The sequence below is a fragment of the Salvelinus alpinus genome, chromosome 30 (genome assembly GCF_045679555.1).
Source record: "Salvelinus alpinus chromosome 30, SLU_Salpinus.1, whole genome shotgun sequence".
Taxonomy (NCBI): domain Eukaryota; kingdom Metazoa; phylum Chordata; class Actinopteri; order Salmoniformes; family Salmonidae; genus Salvelinus; species Salvelinus alpinus.
In genome coordinates this window covers 37,150,685-37,169,661 of record NC_092115.1, presented here as the reverse complement: position 1 = coordinate 37,169,661, position 18,977 = coordinate 37,150,685, and the positions used below count along the sequence as shown (strand labels likewise).

Here is an 18,977-nt window from a genome sequence, read left to right as displayed (position 1 = left end):
GACTCTGCATGGCTGCTCTGGTTGTCATGGCTGAAGAGATTAGGGGCTGAAGTGGGGACAGCTGGCCTCTTTCCCCTCTCTTCCTTTCGGTTGATGTGACAGACACAGAAGAAGGCAGAGGAGTTGAATTGTGTTGAAAGAGAGCAGGAATTAGTGACGCCTGTGTGTCAGGAAACCTGCCAAGATGAAGGCAGTTAGGGTCTACTACACAGTGCTGTGCCAACACGCACGCACGGTCACACACTTGCACAAAGAAATGCCCACACGCACACACTATGTTCTTGCGTGCATGTAGCCATTTATTTGATGTCACTAACGGCAGTGTGTGCCGCACACATATTTATGTCACAAATCAACAAAACACACAGCTCTACAGCAGAATGTAGAACAGGCACGATAGGCGTCCAAAACACAGGGACATCGTCATCCGTCCCAGTTGTTGTTTCTTTATCGGTTTCTTTTTTTTAATCAATCTTAATTCTCTGGCACACACTGAAAGTACAACTCACAACAATATCAGACGTACACCTCTGATTCTTTTCTCTTTTGTAGTAAAGACACGACACGAACCGAAGACAACGAGTTACAGAAAACGGACATCACTGTGGGACCAAACAACAATCAGCTTACTCATAAGATCCAAAGGAAAGGGTCACACAGGAAACTGTCTCGTTCTCTACCTGGCAGACCACAACCTCCTCTACTCTGCGCTTCTCTGCCCATCAGTTGGAAGAAGAGTCTGGAGTAATCTAGAGTTATTCACCATGACATAAAAGATTAGGTTTTGTACAGTAGTAGGTTGAGGAGGAGAGACTGCATCTCCATAGACTGTCAGGGTTGAAGCTACTGTACATGTTTAGTTTAGTGACCCCTCCCAATCTGTTCCACCTACCTTACCCTTTTATGTTTGAATGAAGGAATTGTTTATGTGTGAACAGTGTTACTTCCTCTCTACCTTGCCTCCTTTTCCAATACATGTCTTCATTAGAGATTCTATCTATCAAATAAACATTGAGTCAGACTCTGTTCAGGAAAATGACCTTTAAAACTTGCTAAAGAAGAGCTCTGTCTAACAGAACTCTCATTCTAGAAACCAGCTCCAACTCTCATCGTCTTGACAGTGACTTCTGGCCTCCTCAAGCTCTCAATCCTGGAGTCATGTCATCTTTTTGCATCCTTCAGCTTCCTCCTCTTTTAAAACAAAAGGCCAGGATGGCCAACTTACAGTTTTCACAAACTAACTAAGCAATTTACTCAGGGACTACCAAACCGACAGACTACTCAAATTATTTTGGAAGCAATACAATACAAAAGCCCATACGATTTGACCCAAAGGAACAGTGAATGTCCATTGAGAGCACCAGAGCATCACAGAGCCAATCACATTGACTCTAGAGTAGGCCCTTCATCAGACCCCTCCCCTGAGCCCCTCCCAGTGGTCGGCTCCTTTGACAGTTGGGATCTAACAGGAGATTCAGCCAATCGGGGCATCTCCCCATCCTCTCCTTGGCTGCCACAGGTCGGGCCTTGTGCTGGGTCGTCTGCCGGGTCGTTGCTGGTGTTGAGGAAGGCTTGGTACTGGTTCCAGAAGCCCACGTTGCTCCTGGTGGCTGGCGGGGTGGAGGACGTTGTAGGTGTGTTAGCAGGAAGTCGCTCAGACGCTGAGCGACCGCTCCGTACAGGGGGACGTATTGCCTTGACAACCCCTCCATGATGCTTCATGTGTCCCTGTGGATGAACATGAAAATAACACATTTCATAAGTGCCACTCCGACCAACCACTGAGTCACCCTGGCTGGATATAACATTTATATCACAAACATTTAGCTTGACTGATTCACCTCAGTCTGGACGGAGCCTTCTCATCAGTGAATGTTTCAGTTCAATGTAACCTGAAAACCAACTATCGGATCAAACTAGTTTTAGAAGTAATGTCAGGTTCATAGGTTGCAATGTTTTGGACATTGAATGTACAATTCCACAGATGAATAAACCACTTCAAAGCAGCTATAAACATGTAGTCCATTAAACATGTAGTCCATAAGAGAGGGCCAAGTTTTTTACCAACCCCACACCAATCTATACCCACATCATTCTCTCCCCCATTCTCTTACCTTCAGTCCACTGCGGCTGGCATACTCTTTCCCACACTCGACACAGCTGTAGGTCTTCTTCTCAGGGCGAGACATGGGAGGGGGGAGAGTGGGAGCCAGACTGATTGGAACAGGGCCTTCCAGTCGGTCTCTGACACCACCCATCCCATCCTCCTTCCCATGGGAGCTGAGGTACGCCCCCAGCCTCGTCTCCCTGGTGTAGGCGACAGCTTTCTGGGGAACATCCCCAGCCTCAGTGTTGCCTGTCTCTGTAGTCTCTGACAGTGTTGCCATTCTGTGGTCCATATCAAGCACAGGGGCTTGCTTTGGTGCTGCAGGTGGGGAGGTTTCAACCCCGTCTTCCTCTGTGGGCTCTGGGGTGTTGGGTTTAGTAGGCTGTTCAGGGTCTAGTGTGGGTGCTAGGTAGGTTTTAGGGTACTCTGGGCTAAGGACAGAGGTAAAGGAGGGGGCTGGGCTAGGGTGTGCTACTGGGGCACCAAGTGTTGGAGTGCTCAGTAGATCTTCCAGGTTTGATCTTGGGCCAGGGAAGAAGACATCGAGAGGAAGGGAATTCTCACCCAATAGACAGTCTGACATCATGAGACTGGACAAGGGGGTGGTTTTGAGAACACTGGAGGAAGTGTGAGCAGGGCTTGTCTTACTGGCTGGAGTATCAATGGTTGTATCAAGGAGTTCCGCATGTTTGCCATCACTGACTGGGGAGCTTGAGTCGCCCAGGGCTGGAGGTGGGGAGGGCACGCTGACACACAGGACCGGGGGGTCGGCGCTGCCAGGCGGAGGGGTATGTGAGGTGGGGTTTAGGAAAGGGTCAGGGCTGAGGTCAGAGGGCGGGATCAGGTCGGGGCTGGAGGAGTGAGATCTGCTTGGCTCCCCGACACACGCTGGTGATGTCACACTGACGGATATGGGGGCAGAGCCTCCTACTAGGGTTTGAATGTGGGTGGACGCTGCTGAGCTCTTTGACTGGCTGCCTGAGGCTGCAGTGAAGCTCTCAGTAGAAACATTGAAGGTGTCATTGGGCTGGGGCTGGGACTGGAATATAGCGTCTGGCTCTGCTATTGGCTCTGACAGAGACTCCGGAGCGCCCTCCGGTGGCAGCTGCCCTCCCAGGTGCATGCGGATGTGGTGTTGCAGCACCAGTGCGTTGGTGAACTTGCGCTGGCACAGTGGGCAGGAGTTTTGGGCGCGGGAGTTGGGCGGGCGGGCACGGTGGGTGGCCAGGTGGGACCGCAGGCTGCCCTTGGTGGAGAAGGAGCGTCCACACAGTTTACAGGGGAAGGGGCGCTCACCCAGGTGGGTGGCCTGGTGCAGACGCAGTGCCCTGGGGCAGCTCAGCACACGTAGACATACCCCACACTGGTTGGAGGCCAGGGAGCTAGTGCTCATGATGCCCAGGCCGGGGAGAATGGCGCCTGCCAGAGCGCTGCCCCCGTTGGCACTCATGCCCAGAGCGGCCACCATCTCTCTGGTGAAGTTGGAGACAGAGGTGGGGACGTGGGTGGAGGATGATGGTGAGGCCATCACGTAGGTGCTGGAGGTACTAGCACCCATGAGGCCGCTGCTGAACAACCCAGCGGAGGCCATGCTGCTGTGAGAGGTCTCCCCTGAGGAGGAGGCCCAGGGAGAGGAGGTGGGAGGCTCCTTCTCCAGCTTTTCCACCAGCCGCTGCAGCTTGGAGGTGTCTGAGGAAGGAGTGGAGGAGGAGGTGGAGGTGGTGAAGGCCTGGGCTTTGGGGTAGTGGGAGAAGGGGAAGGAGAGCTGAGAGTGGGTGGAGGAGAGGTGGGAAGAGCCTGGAGCAGGGGGTGGAGGGCGGAGTAGGCCCAAGGCAGGGTGATGGTGGGGGGAACCAGAGGGGAAGAGGAGTTTAGGGAGGTGGGCCAGCTGGGAGTAAGCAGAGTGAGACATCATGGGAAGGTGAGGGGGCGTGTTCTCATCAAAGCACTGCTGCTTGGCCCCTTTAAAGAACCCAGCAATGGCGGAGGCGGCCGAGGAGGGAACAGAGAGGTGAGAGGAGGCGAGGGAGGAGGACGCAGAGGAGGAAGAAGAGGATGTGAGTGAGGAAGCAGCAGAGGATATGGAGGCAGCGGCAGCTGCAGCAGCGGCTTGGTTGAGCCGCAGGAGGGAGTGGGCGGTGGAGATGAGGGCCAGGTCCACACTGGGGGGCAGGGGAAGTGAAGAGGGGGGAGCACTGGTGGACACCCCCAGAGAAAAGCCCCCTCCGGCACCATCCACCTCCATACCGTCTCCATACGGGTCATCCTCAGCTCGCCGTTTACGACGCCTCTGAGCCTGCGCTGCGCTTACGCTCAGACCAGTGCTGCTCATTGGCTGACCCTGGGGCTCAGACCCCCCCACTGGTCCCATACCCATTCCAAATAGGGAGGGGGGGAGGAGGGAGAGCGAGAGCTCTGGGTTCTGCTCGCGGTGGCGGAGGAAGTGCACCTTGAGGTTGCCGCGGGTGGTGAAGCGGCTGAGGCAGACAGGGCACTGGTAGGGCCTCTCACCCGTGTGGGAGCGCAGGTGGATCTGCAGGGACGAGTCACTGCTGAACAGCTTCCCACAGAACCGACAGGCATGCTGCAGACGCCCCAGGGAGGAGGACGAGGACCCCGCTGAGGAGACAGACAGGTGGGGCTCCTGAGAGGAGGGAGGTGCCATAGAGGCAGTGGTGGGCAGGGGCGGGGTGAGGAAGGACAGACCACTGTGGCCACTGGTTAAGGTGGTGTTGGGGGATTTCTCATGGAGGAAACGAGTGGGCAAGGCCAGGGAGAGGGCCAGGGGGTAGTTGGAGGAAGCCATGGTGGAGATGGCAGACGAGGCAGAGGAGGAAGAGGAGGAGGAGGAAGGGCGGACACTGGTCCCAGGGTAAAGATAAGACCCAGTAGCCCCTCCTGCACCCTCCATCTGAGGCTTGTGTGGACGCAGGACATGGGACAGGCTGTGGCTGGGCTTGGAGGGCTTGGAGGCAGGCTGGGGAGGGAGCAGGGTGGAGAAGCAGGCCAGGAGAGGGGCTACAGTGTTAGGAGGCTGAGTGGGTGTAGGCTGGGGAGGACTGGAGGTCCTCTCACTGCCCTCTAGACAGAGCTGGGGCAGAGGAGGCAGGAGGATCTGGGGCACCTCCAGGGCACAGGAGGCCCCACCCAGCCGCAGCACCTGCCTGCAGATCTCCTCCGTCATCTGCATCTGGTGGATTTGCCTCTGCTGCAGCACCCGCAGCTCTTCCAGGATCACTGCAATGCTAAGGTGGGCACGGGGTGGAGGGGCAGAGGCAGTGCCCGGGCTTGGGGAGGGCGTCACGGGGCTGGGGGGGCCCTCTGGAACGGGGCTAGGGCTGCCAGGGTGGGGCGGGGGGCAGAGGGAGGCTGATGAAGAGGAGGAGGAGGTGGTAGTGGCTGACACGCCTAGCTTGGGAGAGGCCATGAGAGAGCGGGGAGGGTGGGTCTGACTGGAAGGTGACGTGGAGGTGAGGTCGGGGAGGCTCAGGACTGTCTGGGAGGAGAGGGAGGGATCGGGGAAGTCAGGGGAGAGGGAGGACTGGGGGTCTGCGAAGGAGATGGGGCAGGGAGTGGGCTGGCAGGGGGAGCGGGAGAGGGGGGAGCCCTCGCTTGGTAGAGAGGGGGTGTGAAGCCCCCCGAAGTTGGGACCTTGAGCCAGTGGGGGGTGGTAGCTCTGAGGAGAGAAGGAAGATGAAGAGGAGGAGGAGTCTGTGGTCAAAGGAAAGGAAAATGACTTCACTGCCAACTGGTCATCTGAAAAAAGTAGAGAAAGAAGACAAGAGAGAAAGTTGACTTAGTTATTGTAATATTGAGCAAGACAGAGCTTTGAATCTACTTAACACACTTTTACTACTTTCAGTTCATAAAACTCAGTGAAATCTATTTGAGCACTGCTCAGAACGCTCTCTTGAGAGTGTTTTCCACCAGTCAACCTTATCTGACAGTGAGTGTTGACACGCAAATGATGATCAGTGGATAGCAAAGAATAGCAACTGACGCAAATCCATCATACAGGTAACAACTACGAGTAAATGAAATGCCTCTGTCCCTCTGAGAATTGTGATTTTGCAAGTAGTAGCAGATAGGACTGAAGCCCTCAGATAACATCTATACATTCGGAGACCATGCTGTCAGGTGAACACCAGATCAAGGCCCAGTTTGCCTCTTTATTCTCTTCTCCACCACCTCATCATCCAAACTCCCCCTCTCTTCCCTCTTTACTTCACTCTTTATTGTCTCTGTCCTTGTCAACTCTGCCCCCCCACACCCAAATTCCCCTGGCTTGCAAGACTACACCAGCCACACTGAGCAGCCTACCTTGTTTCCACGGCAACACAGGACAGAGGACAATGGTCCCTAAAACCTCTTACAACCCTGACCTCTGAAAAAGACACGCATATATAGACATGCACTCTATCACACTCTCTCTTTATCTCTCTCTCTCTCTCTCTCTCTCGCTCTCTCTCTCTCTCTCTCTCTCTCTCCATTTGTTCTGTCTTTCATCTCTTGGTGCACCCTTCCCCCATAACCCAATAGGGTGTCAGGGACAGGCAGTCTGTGGGTACTGGACAGTGGCTGTGTTTGGCAGGCAGACTTGACCTTAAGAACACTGGGGTCACACATTCCTTCTAGTTCTGGGCAGGCAGAGGAAGAGGTGGGGTCAAAAGAAAACAAACAGGCTACCAGACTCGATGACTCACAGACCATCAACGACCACACTTCACTACCAAAACACACACACACAAATACATACACACACCCACATCTACAATAACAAACACAATATTACTACACCATATCACTACAATGTTAATACACTATTAGACCCAACTATACTGGTTGCAGACCTACAAATGCACATAAACACATACAGTGCATTCAGAAAGCATTCAGACCCCTTGACTTTTTCCACATTTTGTTACGTTACAGCCTTATTCTAAAATTGATAAAATATTTTTTTCCCCTCATCAATCTACACACAATACCCCACAATGACAAAGCAAAAACAGGTTTTTATACATTTCTGCAAATGTATAAAACATCTAAAAGTGAAATATCACATTTAGTTAAGTATTCAGACCCTTCACTCAGTATTTTGTTGAGGTACCTTTGGCAGCAATTACAGCCTTGAGTCTTCTTGGGTAGGACACTACAAGCTTGGCACACCTGTATTTGGGGAGTTTCTCCCATTCTTCTCTACAGATCCTCTCAAGCTCTGTCAGGTTGGATAGGGAACAAGTATTTTCAGAGATGTTTGATTGGTTTCAAGTCCAGGCTCTGGCTGGGCCACTCAAGGACATTCAGAGTCTTGTCCAGAAGCCACTCCTGATTGTCTTGGCTGTGTGCTTAGGGTGGTTGTCCTATTGGAAGGTGAACCTTCGCCCCCAGTCTGAGGACGTGAGCGCTAGGGAGCAGATTTTCATCAAGGATCTCGCTGTACTTTGCTCCGTTCATCTTTCCCTCGATCCTGATTAGTCTCCCAGTCCTTGCCGCTGAAAAACATCCCCACAGCATGATGTTGCCACCACCATGCTTCACCGTAGGGATGGTACCAGGTTTCCTCCAGACGTGACGCTTGGCATTCAGTCCAAAGAGTTCAATCTTGGTTTCATCAGACCAGAGAATCTTGTTTTTCATGGTCTGAGAGTCCTTTAGTTGCCTTTTGGCAAACTCCAAGCAGGCTGTCATGAGCCTTTTATTGAAGAGTGGTTTCCGTCTGGTCACTCTACCATAAAGGCCTAATTGGTGGAGTGTTGCAGAGATGGTTGTCCTTCTGGAAGGTTCTTCCATCTCCACAGAGGAACTCTGGAGCTCTGTCAGAGTGAACATCAGGTTCTTGGTCACCTCCTTGACCAAGGCCCTTGACCCCAATTGCTCAGTTTGGCCAGGCAGCAAGCTCTAGGAAGAGTCTTGGTGATTCCAAACTTCTTCCATTTAAGAATGATGGAGGCCACTGTGTTCTTGGGGACCTTCAATGCTGCAGGCATTTTTTGGTACCCTTCCCCAGATCTGTGCCTCGACACAATCCTGTCTTGGAACTCTTCGGACAATTCCTTTGACATCATGGCTTGGTTTTTGCTCTGAGATGCACTGTCAACTGTGGAACCTTATAAAGACAGGTGTGTGCCTTTCCACATCATGTCCAATCAATTGAATTTACCACAGGTGGACTCAATCAAGTTGTAGAAAAATCTAAAGGATGATCAATGGAGACAGGATGCACCTGAGCTCAATTTCGAATATCATAGCAAAGGGTCTGAATATTTATGTAAATAAGGTATTTCTGTTTTTTATTTTTAATACATTTGCAAACATTTCTAAAAACCTGTTTTCACTTTGTCATTATGGGGTATTGTGTGTAGATTGATGATGATTTTTAAAAATTGAATCCATTTTAGAATAAGGCTGTAACGTAACAAAATGTGAAAAAGTAAAGGGGTCTGAATACTTTCTGAATGCACTGTATAGCAAGGATCATCAACTAGATTCACCCACCAGCCAATTTATTTATTGAGTGGCTGGTCAGAGGGCTTAATAAAACAAATATTTTTAGATTGCAAATTGACTGCAAGAAGCCTAAACACATATAATATTTTACTAAAATAGAATATTTTCAAACCTTGACATTGCCTGGCGTAGTGTGCCGTCTTTTGGATGGGACGATAAAATTAGTGTCCTGACTCTCTGTGGTCATTCAAAATCCAATGGAACATATTGTAAAAGTAGGGGTGTTCACCCCGATGTGATGGCTAAATTCCCAACCTGGCTACATTCCATCATGGCCACCTAATCAACCTCCTCATTCCTAATTGGCATATATCACTCTTCACCTCTCTACCTGATAGCTGATGCGTGGTGAGCGTTCTGGCACAAAAATGGTTGCCGTGCATCACTGAGGTGGGTGCTACACATTGATGGTGAATGAGGTGAGTTTCCCCATACTATGTAAACAGTGGTGTAAAGTACGTAAGTAAAAATACTTGAAAGTAAGTCATTTTTTGGGGTATCTGTACTTTACTTTACTATTTATATTTTTGCCAACTTTGAATTTTACTTCACTACATTCTTAAAGAAAAGAATGTACCTTTTACTCCATACATTTTCCCTGACACACAAAAGTACTTGTTGCATTTTGAATGCTTAGTAGGACAGGAAAGTTGTCCAATTCACTCACTTATCAAGAGAACATCCCTGGTCATCCCTACTGCCTCTGATCTGGCAGACTCACTAAACACATGCTTAATTTGTAAATTATGTCAGTGTTGGATTTGAAATATTTCTTGGGGGGAAATGGTGCCGTCTGGTTTGCTTAATATAAGGAATTTGAAATGATTTATACTTTTACTTTTAAAACATAAGTATATTTTAGCAATTACATTTACTTATGATACGTAAGTATATTTAAAACCAAATACTTTTAGATTTTTACTCAAGTAGTATTTAACTGGGTGACTTTTACTTTTACTTGAGTAATTTTCTATTAAGGTATTTTTACTTTTACTCAAGTATGCCAATTGGGTACTTTTCCCACCACTGTATGTAAAATGCTTTGAGTACCTCAGTTGGTAGAAAAGCGCTATATAAATCCAATCAATTATCATTTATTATTTGTATACGATCATGTCTCTCTATTATTCGTGGGAATACTTGGGAACATATTTCCAAAATTATAATCGCTTGGATCTGATTTCCTGGTGTTTTTACAGTCTCGTGTCAAACAATAAAAATTCAACAACAACAAAAAAATATTAATATATATTTATTTATTTTGCTCAGAAAACTTGGTGGCCAAATAAAACCGCCGTGGGCCGGCAGTTGGGGAATCCTGACACACACACACACACACACACACACACACACACACACACACACACACACACACACACACACACACACACACACACACACACACACACACACACACACACACAATATTACTAAAACCTAACACCACAATGTTACTAAACTATTACACCTAATTAGCCCTCTGTGACTGGTCGTAGACCTGCAAACGCATATAAACACATATAGACACACACACACTAGTTCTTAGGTATGTTCATGCCTCACTGCTCAACGACAAAGCCCTAGAGGGACAATGGGATTGCATGTTATTGCAGTTACAACACCTTATAAAGCACCTCTCGCGTTCATCAGTTCCTCTACCATCTCCCTCTCATCTCCTAAACGGCATTCCAAAATCGAAAAAACATGCATATTTGGAACGATAGAGTTTATAAGACTGTTCAGTGTAACACTGTAACATCTTCTCTATACTCTATTGCCTCTACGTTTTCCTCTTTCCTCCTCTTTATATGCCCACCAACTGGGTGGTCTGTGTCTTTCAATCTGACAATACAAGGAGGGTTGGTGAAGGCAGTGAGAAGGAAAGAAACACATACACTAATAAATAGGATCAGAAAGAAGAAAACAAGACTCCTAAGACACAATAATTGCAATAATATCACACCATTGCTGACATATTAAAAGGAGCATCATAGCATCCCCACAACTCTAGATTCTGAACTGACAGAGATAGGGTCAACGTTTTCAATAAAACTCTCGCCAAAACTTTCCAGGTGACAGGTACTATATACTGTCGCTTTAAGTCTCGTTAAACATGTGCCACTACACAAGCACTGTTCTGTGGAGGAAATCAAGTTATTAACTACCCAGAAAAATATATTTCCAAAAAACAACATAACTACTTGGCCTATTTATTTGAAAAATCATGTCAAGCTATATTTTGAAAAACACAAATGGAGAAAAAAAAACATTTGACAACACAACATAAAAAGTTGATTATTTCCATACTAATAGCTACTGTATTCAGTTGTTGACTTGCATATCAATAATAGTCCATTTCTCACCATGCTCTAGTATTGGAGAGGCGGCAGGGAGCGGGCTCATGAGCTGCTGGGGTCGTTTCTGTTTCCGACGAGACATGCTTCAGCAGGACGCGACTGATGCAGCGGTACATGGGCCAACAGAATGCTTAGATTTTTTTCTCCCTGCACACTGAAAAAGTGGTTAACTAAATTACGCGAATTAGAAGAGAAGCACAGGTGAATTTTCCGCCACAAATGTCCAACTCCGTTGGTGGCATCGTGGTGCAAAAGTGAAAAACTTGTGAAGACTACAGGCATGTGTTTCAATTTTTTCTCTCAACAAGTCTTCTTTTCTCAAACTCACCGTTAGACCCCCCCCCCCCCCCTTCTCTCACAAAACACACACACACACACATAGTCCTCTTGTTCAACCACTACATTTGCATTCAAATGGCGAATGAACACCACTTCTTTTGAGCCATGACTCCCTCCTCACTCCTCTTGCCTCCACCTCACCCACAAAAGCCCATCACGTTCTGTCATTCAGACAAACACAATCATGTGGACCCAAAAAAGTGCTGTCCATTGATTTAAATACTAAATCATCCCCATGACGCAAATAAAACTTCAAAACTGCACTACATTTCATCTTAGTCCGTATAGCCTACATTTGATGAAGAACAGTAGGTCAATTCATTTACACCTCTCACTTGATTTGATTTCTCTCTTTGTATCAGTGTACACGTTTTACTATACTTGTGAGTACCAGAAGTCCTCAAAAGAATAGTAAACCAACTAAAATTCAGAGAAGTGAGGACATTTTCCGGTCCTCACTTTTAAAAAGGCTATTTTAGGGGTTAGGTTTAGGGTTGAGGTTAGAATTAGGGGTTAGTGGTTAGTGGTTAGGGTTAGGTTTAGGGTTAAGGATTAGGGAAAATAGGATTTTGAATCGGAATCAATTGTTGGTCCCCAAAAAGTCCTCACAAGTATAGTAAGACATAGCTGTGTGTGTGTGTGGGGGGGAGGTAGATCCAGTAAAAAAAAAACATTTAAAAAAAATCTCTCACTCTGGCTGCCCCTCATTTTCATTACCTCTCCACGTGGTAAGCAGTAGAGCCGGATGTTGAAAAGGAAGCATTGTGCTTCGCGTCAGTGGTCCTGTGTATTCGAGAGGCTCACGGAGGGTGATGCTCACTCAGCTGTGTCCTAGCGCCATTGTCGCAAATTCCTGTTCATTCAGTGGCCTGTTAATGGAGCTTTTGCATCGGGAACGCTGGAAGGGAGGTAGATGGAATTCCAAGTTGGGGTTCCACCAATAGATTGGTTGGACACCGCTGCTCACCGTCCGTCAATCATCCATTACAAAGAGTTGACTGGACTCACCTCTTTGAATAGTATATCTATAATCAAGGGAGGATGCTATTTTGTGGGTAACCTGTACCCAAACATGCATATTTTGTGGGTAACCTGTACCCCTATTTTGTGGGCCAACCTGTACCCAAACATGCACGCACATGCTCACACAACCACACAGACATATAGTGAGGGAAAAAAGTATTTGATCCCCTGCTGATTTTGTACGTTTGCCCACTGACAAAGAAATGATCAGTCTATAATTTTAATGGTAGGTTTATTTGAACAGTGAGAGACAGAATATCAACAAAAAAATCCAGAAAAACGCATGTCAAAAATGTTATGAATTGATTTGCATTTTAATGAGGGAAATAAGTATTTGACCCCTCTGCAAAACATGACTTAGTACTTGGTGGCAAAACCCTTGTTGGCAATCACAGAGGTCAGACGTTTCTTGTAGTTGGCCACCAGGTTTGCACACATCTCAGGAGGGATTTTGTCCCACTCCTCTTTGCAGATCTTCTTCAAGTCATTAAGGTTTCGAGGCTGACGTTTGGCAACTCGAACCTTCAGCTCCCTCCACAGATTTTCTATGGGATTAAGGTCTGGAGACTGGCTAGGCCACTCCAGGACCTTAATGTGCTTCTTCTTGAGCCACTCCTTTGTTGCCTTGGCCGTGTGTTTTGGGTCATTGTCATGCTGGAATACCCATCCACGACCCATTTTCAATACCCTGGCTGAGGGAAGGAGGTTTTCACCCAAGATTTGACGGTACATGGCCCCGTCCATCGTCCCTTTGATGCGGTGAAGTTGTCCTGTCCCTTTAGCAGAAAAACACCCCCAAAGCATAATGTTTCCACCTCCATGTTTGACGGTGGGGATGGTTTCTTGGGGTCATAGGCAGCATTCCTCCTCCTCCAAACACGGCAAGTTGGGTTGATGCCAAAGAACTCCATTTTGGTCTCATCTGACCACAACACGTTCACCCAGTTGTCCTCTGAATCATTCAGATGTTCATTGGCAAACTTCAGACGGGCATGTATATGTGCTTTCTTGAGCAGGGGGACCTTGCGGGCGCTGCAGGATTTCAGTCCTTCACGGCATAGTGTGTTACCAATTGTTTTCTTGATGACTATGGTCCCAGCTGCCTTGAGATCATTGACAAGATCCTCCTGTGTAGTTCTGGGCTGATTCCTCACCGTTCTCATGATCATTGCAACTCCACGAGGTGAGATCTTGCATGGAGCCCCAGGCTGAGGGAGATTGACAGTTCTTTTGTGTTTCTTCCATTTGCGAATAATCACAGAAACTGTTGTCACCTTCTCACCAAGCTGCTTGGCGATGGTCTTGTAGCCCATTCCAGCCTTGTGTAGGTCTACAATCTTGTCCCTGACATCCTTGGAGAGCTCTTTGGTCTTGGCCATGGTGGAGAGTTTGGAATCTGATTGATTGATTGCTTCTGTGGACAGGTATCTTTTATACAGGTAAGAAACTGAGATTAGGAGCACTCCCTTTAAGAGTGTGCTCCTAATCTCCGTTCGTTACCTGTATGAAAGACACCTGGGAGCCAGAAATCTTTTTGATTGAGAAGGGGTCAAATACTTATTTCCCTCATTAAAATGCAAATCAATTTATAACATTTTTGACATGCATTTTTCTGGATATTTTTGTTGTTATTCTGTCTCTCACTGTTCAAATAAACCTACCATTAAAATTATAGACTGATAATTTCTTTGTCAGTGGGCAAACGTACAAAATCAGCAGGGGATCAAATACTTTTTTCCCTCACTGTACACACACACACACATGTTTGTTTTACTATCCTTGTGGGGACCAAACAATTGATTCCCACTCAAAATCTTATTTTCCCTAACCCCTAACCCTTAACCCTAAACCTTTAACTGAACCCTAGCCTTGACTCTAAACCCCAAACACTCAACCTAACCTTAACTCCTAACCCTAACCCTAAACCTGACCCCTAAGCCTAAAATAGCCTTTTTCCTTGTGGGGACAGGCGAAATGCCCCCACTCGTCCGAATTGTCCTTGTTTTACTATCTTTGTGAGGACTTCTGGTCCCCACAAGGATAGTAAAACTAAACACACACACACACAAATACACCTTATCTTATTTTTCCAATGGGGTTTACAAGCTTCTGAACCTGGCAGGTAAATGGTGCCAGGAGATGGTGATGTGTCAAAGCACTATCACTAGCTATCTAGTCTAGACGGGTTGCCTCCCACAATGTAACAATGTTCCAGCCTTAGAGATGTATAGAGTTCGCAATGTTGTATCTGTCCCATTATGGTGTTTATTTCCTCGTCCCCAGGCCCAAATTGCTGGTGCATAGAGCCTGGTAACAGTGTGGGACTGTTCGGGACTGTTTGGGGTGTGGACTTACTGGGTGACATGATAATCAATTCAAATATTGCTGTTCATGCTAATACATAGCTAGCCAGCGTAACTCTGCTAGCCGTTCTGTAACATGATTGAATCCATTCAGTTGTGCAACTGACTAGGTATCCTCTTTTCCTTCCCTTCAAATAGAAAAGGCGGCGTAGTTGTGCGGAACACTATCCCCGGTAAAAAGTACAAACACAATCTTTTCCGTACCAATGGCAATGATGCAGAACGCTAAGACTACTTTAAAGCACTGGAGGAAATTGTTGGACACATCTCTGTGGGAGATGGCTTGCCACAGACAGTTTGCGAAGTGTCAAACTCTTCTTAAAACTCTTCTTAGAGGATACTACAAACGTATCTTTGAATTGGCGAGAATAGGCAGTTTATTTTGAGAAAAAGAATATCCATATTGCGCGAACTAACCAAGTTCTCTTTGTTGCACACAAACACAAAAACAATACTGGCCCCTGGATGCAGCACACTTCAGGGGAGGTTCTAAGGGTTGCACTAGATGATGATGGACTGAGAGATTAAAACCAGTGTTTTTTTTGTCCGCTCCCGCCATAGGCTTCAAGGTTACTCCCGATCTGAGGCGCTTGGAAACCAGATGGTTCAACAGAGGCTGGTGGGCGAGATTATGGTGTCTGTGAGCGCATGGGCAGCACCATTGAGGCCATCTCCATTTTGAAGTAGTCTATTTTCTTCTTCTACTACTTCTATAAGTTGGTAAACAAACTGAAAGGGTGCATACTACCACCTGTTGTTTGAACAAGTATAAAGCCAAGGTTGGCAATTTACTGCCACCTGCAGTTATGGAATGTTTGCTCACAAGTATAATTCATTGGTTGATCCCTTCTGGGCCCGCCATTGAGGTTATCTCCATTTTAAAGTAGTCCATTTTCTTCTTGTTTTTATGTTTGAAAAAAGTGTCAAGCTAATTTTGGTGACTAACCTCCACCTGCAGTGCTGGAGTCTGCGTAATTTATTTATTGTGCCCACTAGATGGCGGTCATGTAGCTTAAAGCCATTTACAAACTAGGCAAACCAATTTGAAGAAGAAGACAATGCTCTGATCACTGGCTGATCAATCCAACCCATAGGAATCCCCACCCAGTTGCCTACTTTAAAATTGTGAAAGAACGTGTTATTTCCATGTAATGATCTCTATACATCTCTATGGAACAGGGAAGCACGTCACTGGCTTATCTAGTGACATCACAGCCTTATCAACTTGTTGCCCTAGCATCAACATCCCCATCGGACACAAATTAGTAGCTAGCTAGTTAGCGAGATGGAAAAAGATGAGCTTATTTTTAATGAGTGCATTTTGCAAGTGGCTAGTTTGCATCATCGACCATCACTAAAACCACTGCAAAGGTTTTGCCCCTTCCCAGATTTTTCTTCGAAATGTCCAAGAGAATCTGATATCTTCCACATACCTAGAGCTGTTGCTCTAGACCTGGGATTTCCGAGACTACTAGCTATCACTAGCTAACAGGGGAGAAATACAACCTACACCACATAAATGGTTCCTAGCCTCCCATGCATATGCTTCTTTCTGTCCCTAAGTGTTAGGAACTCCACTCTCCATCCCCCACGACCAGATCCTGAGAGTCTAGGAGGTAACCTAAACCTGCCTCTCAAACTGTCTCTGACCTGTGTCGTGATAGGTTGCTAGGGAGTTTACTAGGGGGCCAGACATCTGCCCATCCTCTTGATTATACAGGTCACAAAATACTTGGAAGTCTCCCTCAGGCAGTGGCAGAGAGCAACATCTCTGTCTCTGCCCATCAACAACTGGACTCATTTATATCTCTGGACTTGTGGGATGGTGTGTGCCCAAAGTGAGTTGTGTGACATTTGTATATTGTTCTTCATAGTTAGTTACTACTATTGCCTATTGTATGTTGCCCCTCTGAGTTTACTGTGTTGTGTAATACTCTGCAGGTGGCATATGCAATCTATACAGTCCTTACTGCTATATTCTGTAAGATTCAGTATCTGTGCCCTGGTGTATTCATGTTGTATGTGTGTATTCATTACCTTTGTCTCTGTCCATTACAGAACCACTACCTTTCCTACTTTTCATCCCCATTTACATCTCAAGCGTGTGTAAATAAAGTTATTGTGTGTATCAACTCTGGGCATGTCTTATTCCCCTCTAACCAGGGGCAGGATAAGTGGGTCACAAACCAGTAGAATACTCTCTTTTACTAACACTAAAACGGAAACTAAATAATGTAAACACGAAATAGGAATGTTTTTATCAAACTAAAACCTAATAAAAAATAGTAAATCAATCGGGAAACTAAGTGAAACTAAACTGAATTTAAAATAAAATCGAAAAACGAATAAAAATAAAAACGAATATAAAAACTGCAAACTATAATAAACTTTAATCACATACTAATCCACCTAGTCGTGTTTTCAACTATTTTACGATTATAAACCTTGAGTTGCTACTGCTGGGTGGAGAGCCCTTACCTTACCACACACACATTTTACATTAAGGCCATAATTGCATACGCACAGCTACATTGCAGGCCTACCACACAATCGATTTGCATGACAAGTTAACACAAAACAAACAGAGAACGCTACAGAAGGCTTAAAGAAATGAAAGGCCTTATGACGCACGTTTAGCCTCCTATATAGCTGTAGTGCCCACAAAGCCGGGCAGCTTGCTCTTCATTTATTTTATAGGATACTTAGTTCCCTGTGTTGCACTTGCACTTACATCACATTATGGCCAACATGAAACCCTTTCAGAAATGTACAGTATACTATAGTGCATCATATCATGTGTGAACATGATTGTGAACAATTGTGTAATTTTTTGCGCAAAATGCACATTTCTTTGCCCTGATTTTGACCGTATCCTCCTGTTCTACATAGGCCCGCACATCTGGTACGCACATCACCACCCCAAACACACACACACACACATACACTTAACCCTCTGCTGTTTCCCCAAACCTGTTTTAAAGAACCATTAAAAATCGATTGATATAAACATAAATCTTGTAAATATCAAGCAATTTAAATATAATTTGGTATTGTGGATTGTAGGCCTACAAATATCTGAACATTAAAATAAAAAAGACAGTTATTCACCAAGCCTATTTTGGGTTACCTCTAAAATAGGTTTCCCATTCACAGTTGGCACCATGGGTAGGACTATTCTATTTGGGGGCTATGCTTTGAGTCAATAACAATGTATTCGTCATAATACAGTTGTCATCCTTGCCTCCCATAATTTGGACATTGAATGTATAGCTTAATGTGTTGGGATCAACGTGTCTGCTGCCAGACAGTGATGTATAGGCCTATCCTGATGTGACTGTTTGATGTGGCCTACACGTATACATTTTAGAATTCGCTTTTCAGAGACGTACGATATATTTATACAACCTTTCATCACTAGAAACAGTGTTTTATAGTTGAAAAAAAACGAAGAATAAATCAAAAACGTTGTTCGTGTATCGCAAACTATTTAATTATATTTAAGCATAGCCTATTGTGCCAACAAAGCATTTGTGTTTTTCGTAGCATCGCACAATGACATTTAAATCGACGATCTAACATTTTAAAAACGCTTGAGAACAGCGCTATAACTTATGCTGTCCCGCTACTGTACCGGCGACCTGTTGCATGCGTGCGCGCGCACTGATCATAACAAGTTATGATTTCATAAATTATTATGACTGCCCTAAAATATCGCTAGAAATTGCTCATGTCCCTCGTTTGCGTCGTCGACATAAATAAAATAACGGAAATTACTCACCATGTTAGAATCGATGATATTTGACAGTGGTTTACAAAATTATAAAATTTGTTGGGCAATAGGCTAAGTCTCCCAGTCGGGACATCGACATAGCCTTTTCCGGCATTCAGCCACAAAGATGCGCAGTCGTCCCTTAGACAGACGGGCGGAACACCGCATTGGCAAATTATTTATATATATCGTCGCAGTGTAGAGGGACTATTTGGTATCTTAAATGTATCAATTCATTGTTTTTACTGACCCAGAGAAAGAGGCGGGGGAGGGTGAAGATAGGCTAGCCTACTATGCGGTAATGAAAGGGAATTGGATTAGTATTCCTGTCATCCTCCTCCCCTTCCCTTTTCAATCCTCTTTGTAGGCTATTTGGCGAGGGCGGCCTGCTTCTCGGTCTGTGTCTGTGGTTTCTGCGGCAGTGGCGGCTGTCTGTTCATCGGTCTGTTCGTCCTATCCGGACACTGTCCCACTATAATTAATGACATTCATCGCCACCATGACTTGTC

The 18,977-nt window shown here is 46.1% G+C and overlaps 1 protein-coding gene across 2 annotated transcripts; it reads right to left on the bottom strand.

The window, feature by feature from the left end:
• Positions 1–274: 274 nt before the first annotated feature.
• On the bottom strand, positions 275–18,704 carry LOC139560648 (sal-like protein 2). 2 transcript variants are annotated; one of them, XM_071377625.1, is made up of 4 exons: positions 18,478–18,704; positions 10,981–11,128; positions 2,115–5,863; positions 275–1,728 (listed from the first exon to the last, which is right to left on the bottom strand). In XM_071377625.1, the coding sequence occupies exons 2-4, from the start codon at positions 11,054–11,056 to the stop codon at positions 1,381–1,383; spliced, it is 4,173 nt and encodes a 1,390-aa protein (XP_071233726.1). In that variant the 5' UTR covers positions 11,057–11,128; positions 18,478–18,704; the 3' UTR covers positions 275–1,380. The 2 variants fall into 2 exon arrangements, with proteins under 2 accessions (XP_071233726.1, XP_071233725.1); XM_071377624.1 differs by lacking the exon at positions 18,478–18,704 and having other exon boundaries at positions 10,981–11,309.
• Positions 18,705–18,977: the final 273 nt, after the last annotated feature.

Bases quoted from the DNA above. Each gene is read 5' to 3' on its own strand.
- LOC139560648 (XM_071377625.1), bottom strand. From the start codon at position 11,056: ATGTCTCGTCGGAAACAGAAACGACCCCAGCAGCTCATGAGCCCGCTC. The intron at 5,864-10,980 runs GTGAGAAATGGA...TACTTTTTTCAG, and splicing joins CTCTCCAATACTAGAGCATG to ATGACCAGTTGGCAGTGAAG. The intron at 1,729-2,114 runs GTAAGAGAATGG...GTTCATCCACAG, and splicing joins CCAGCCGCAGTGGACTGAAG to GGACACATGAAGCATCATGG.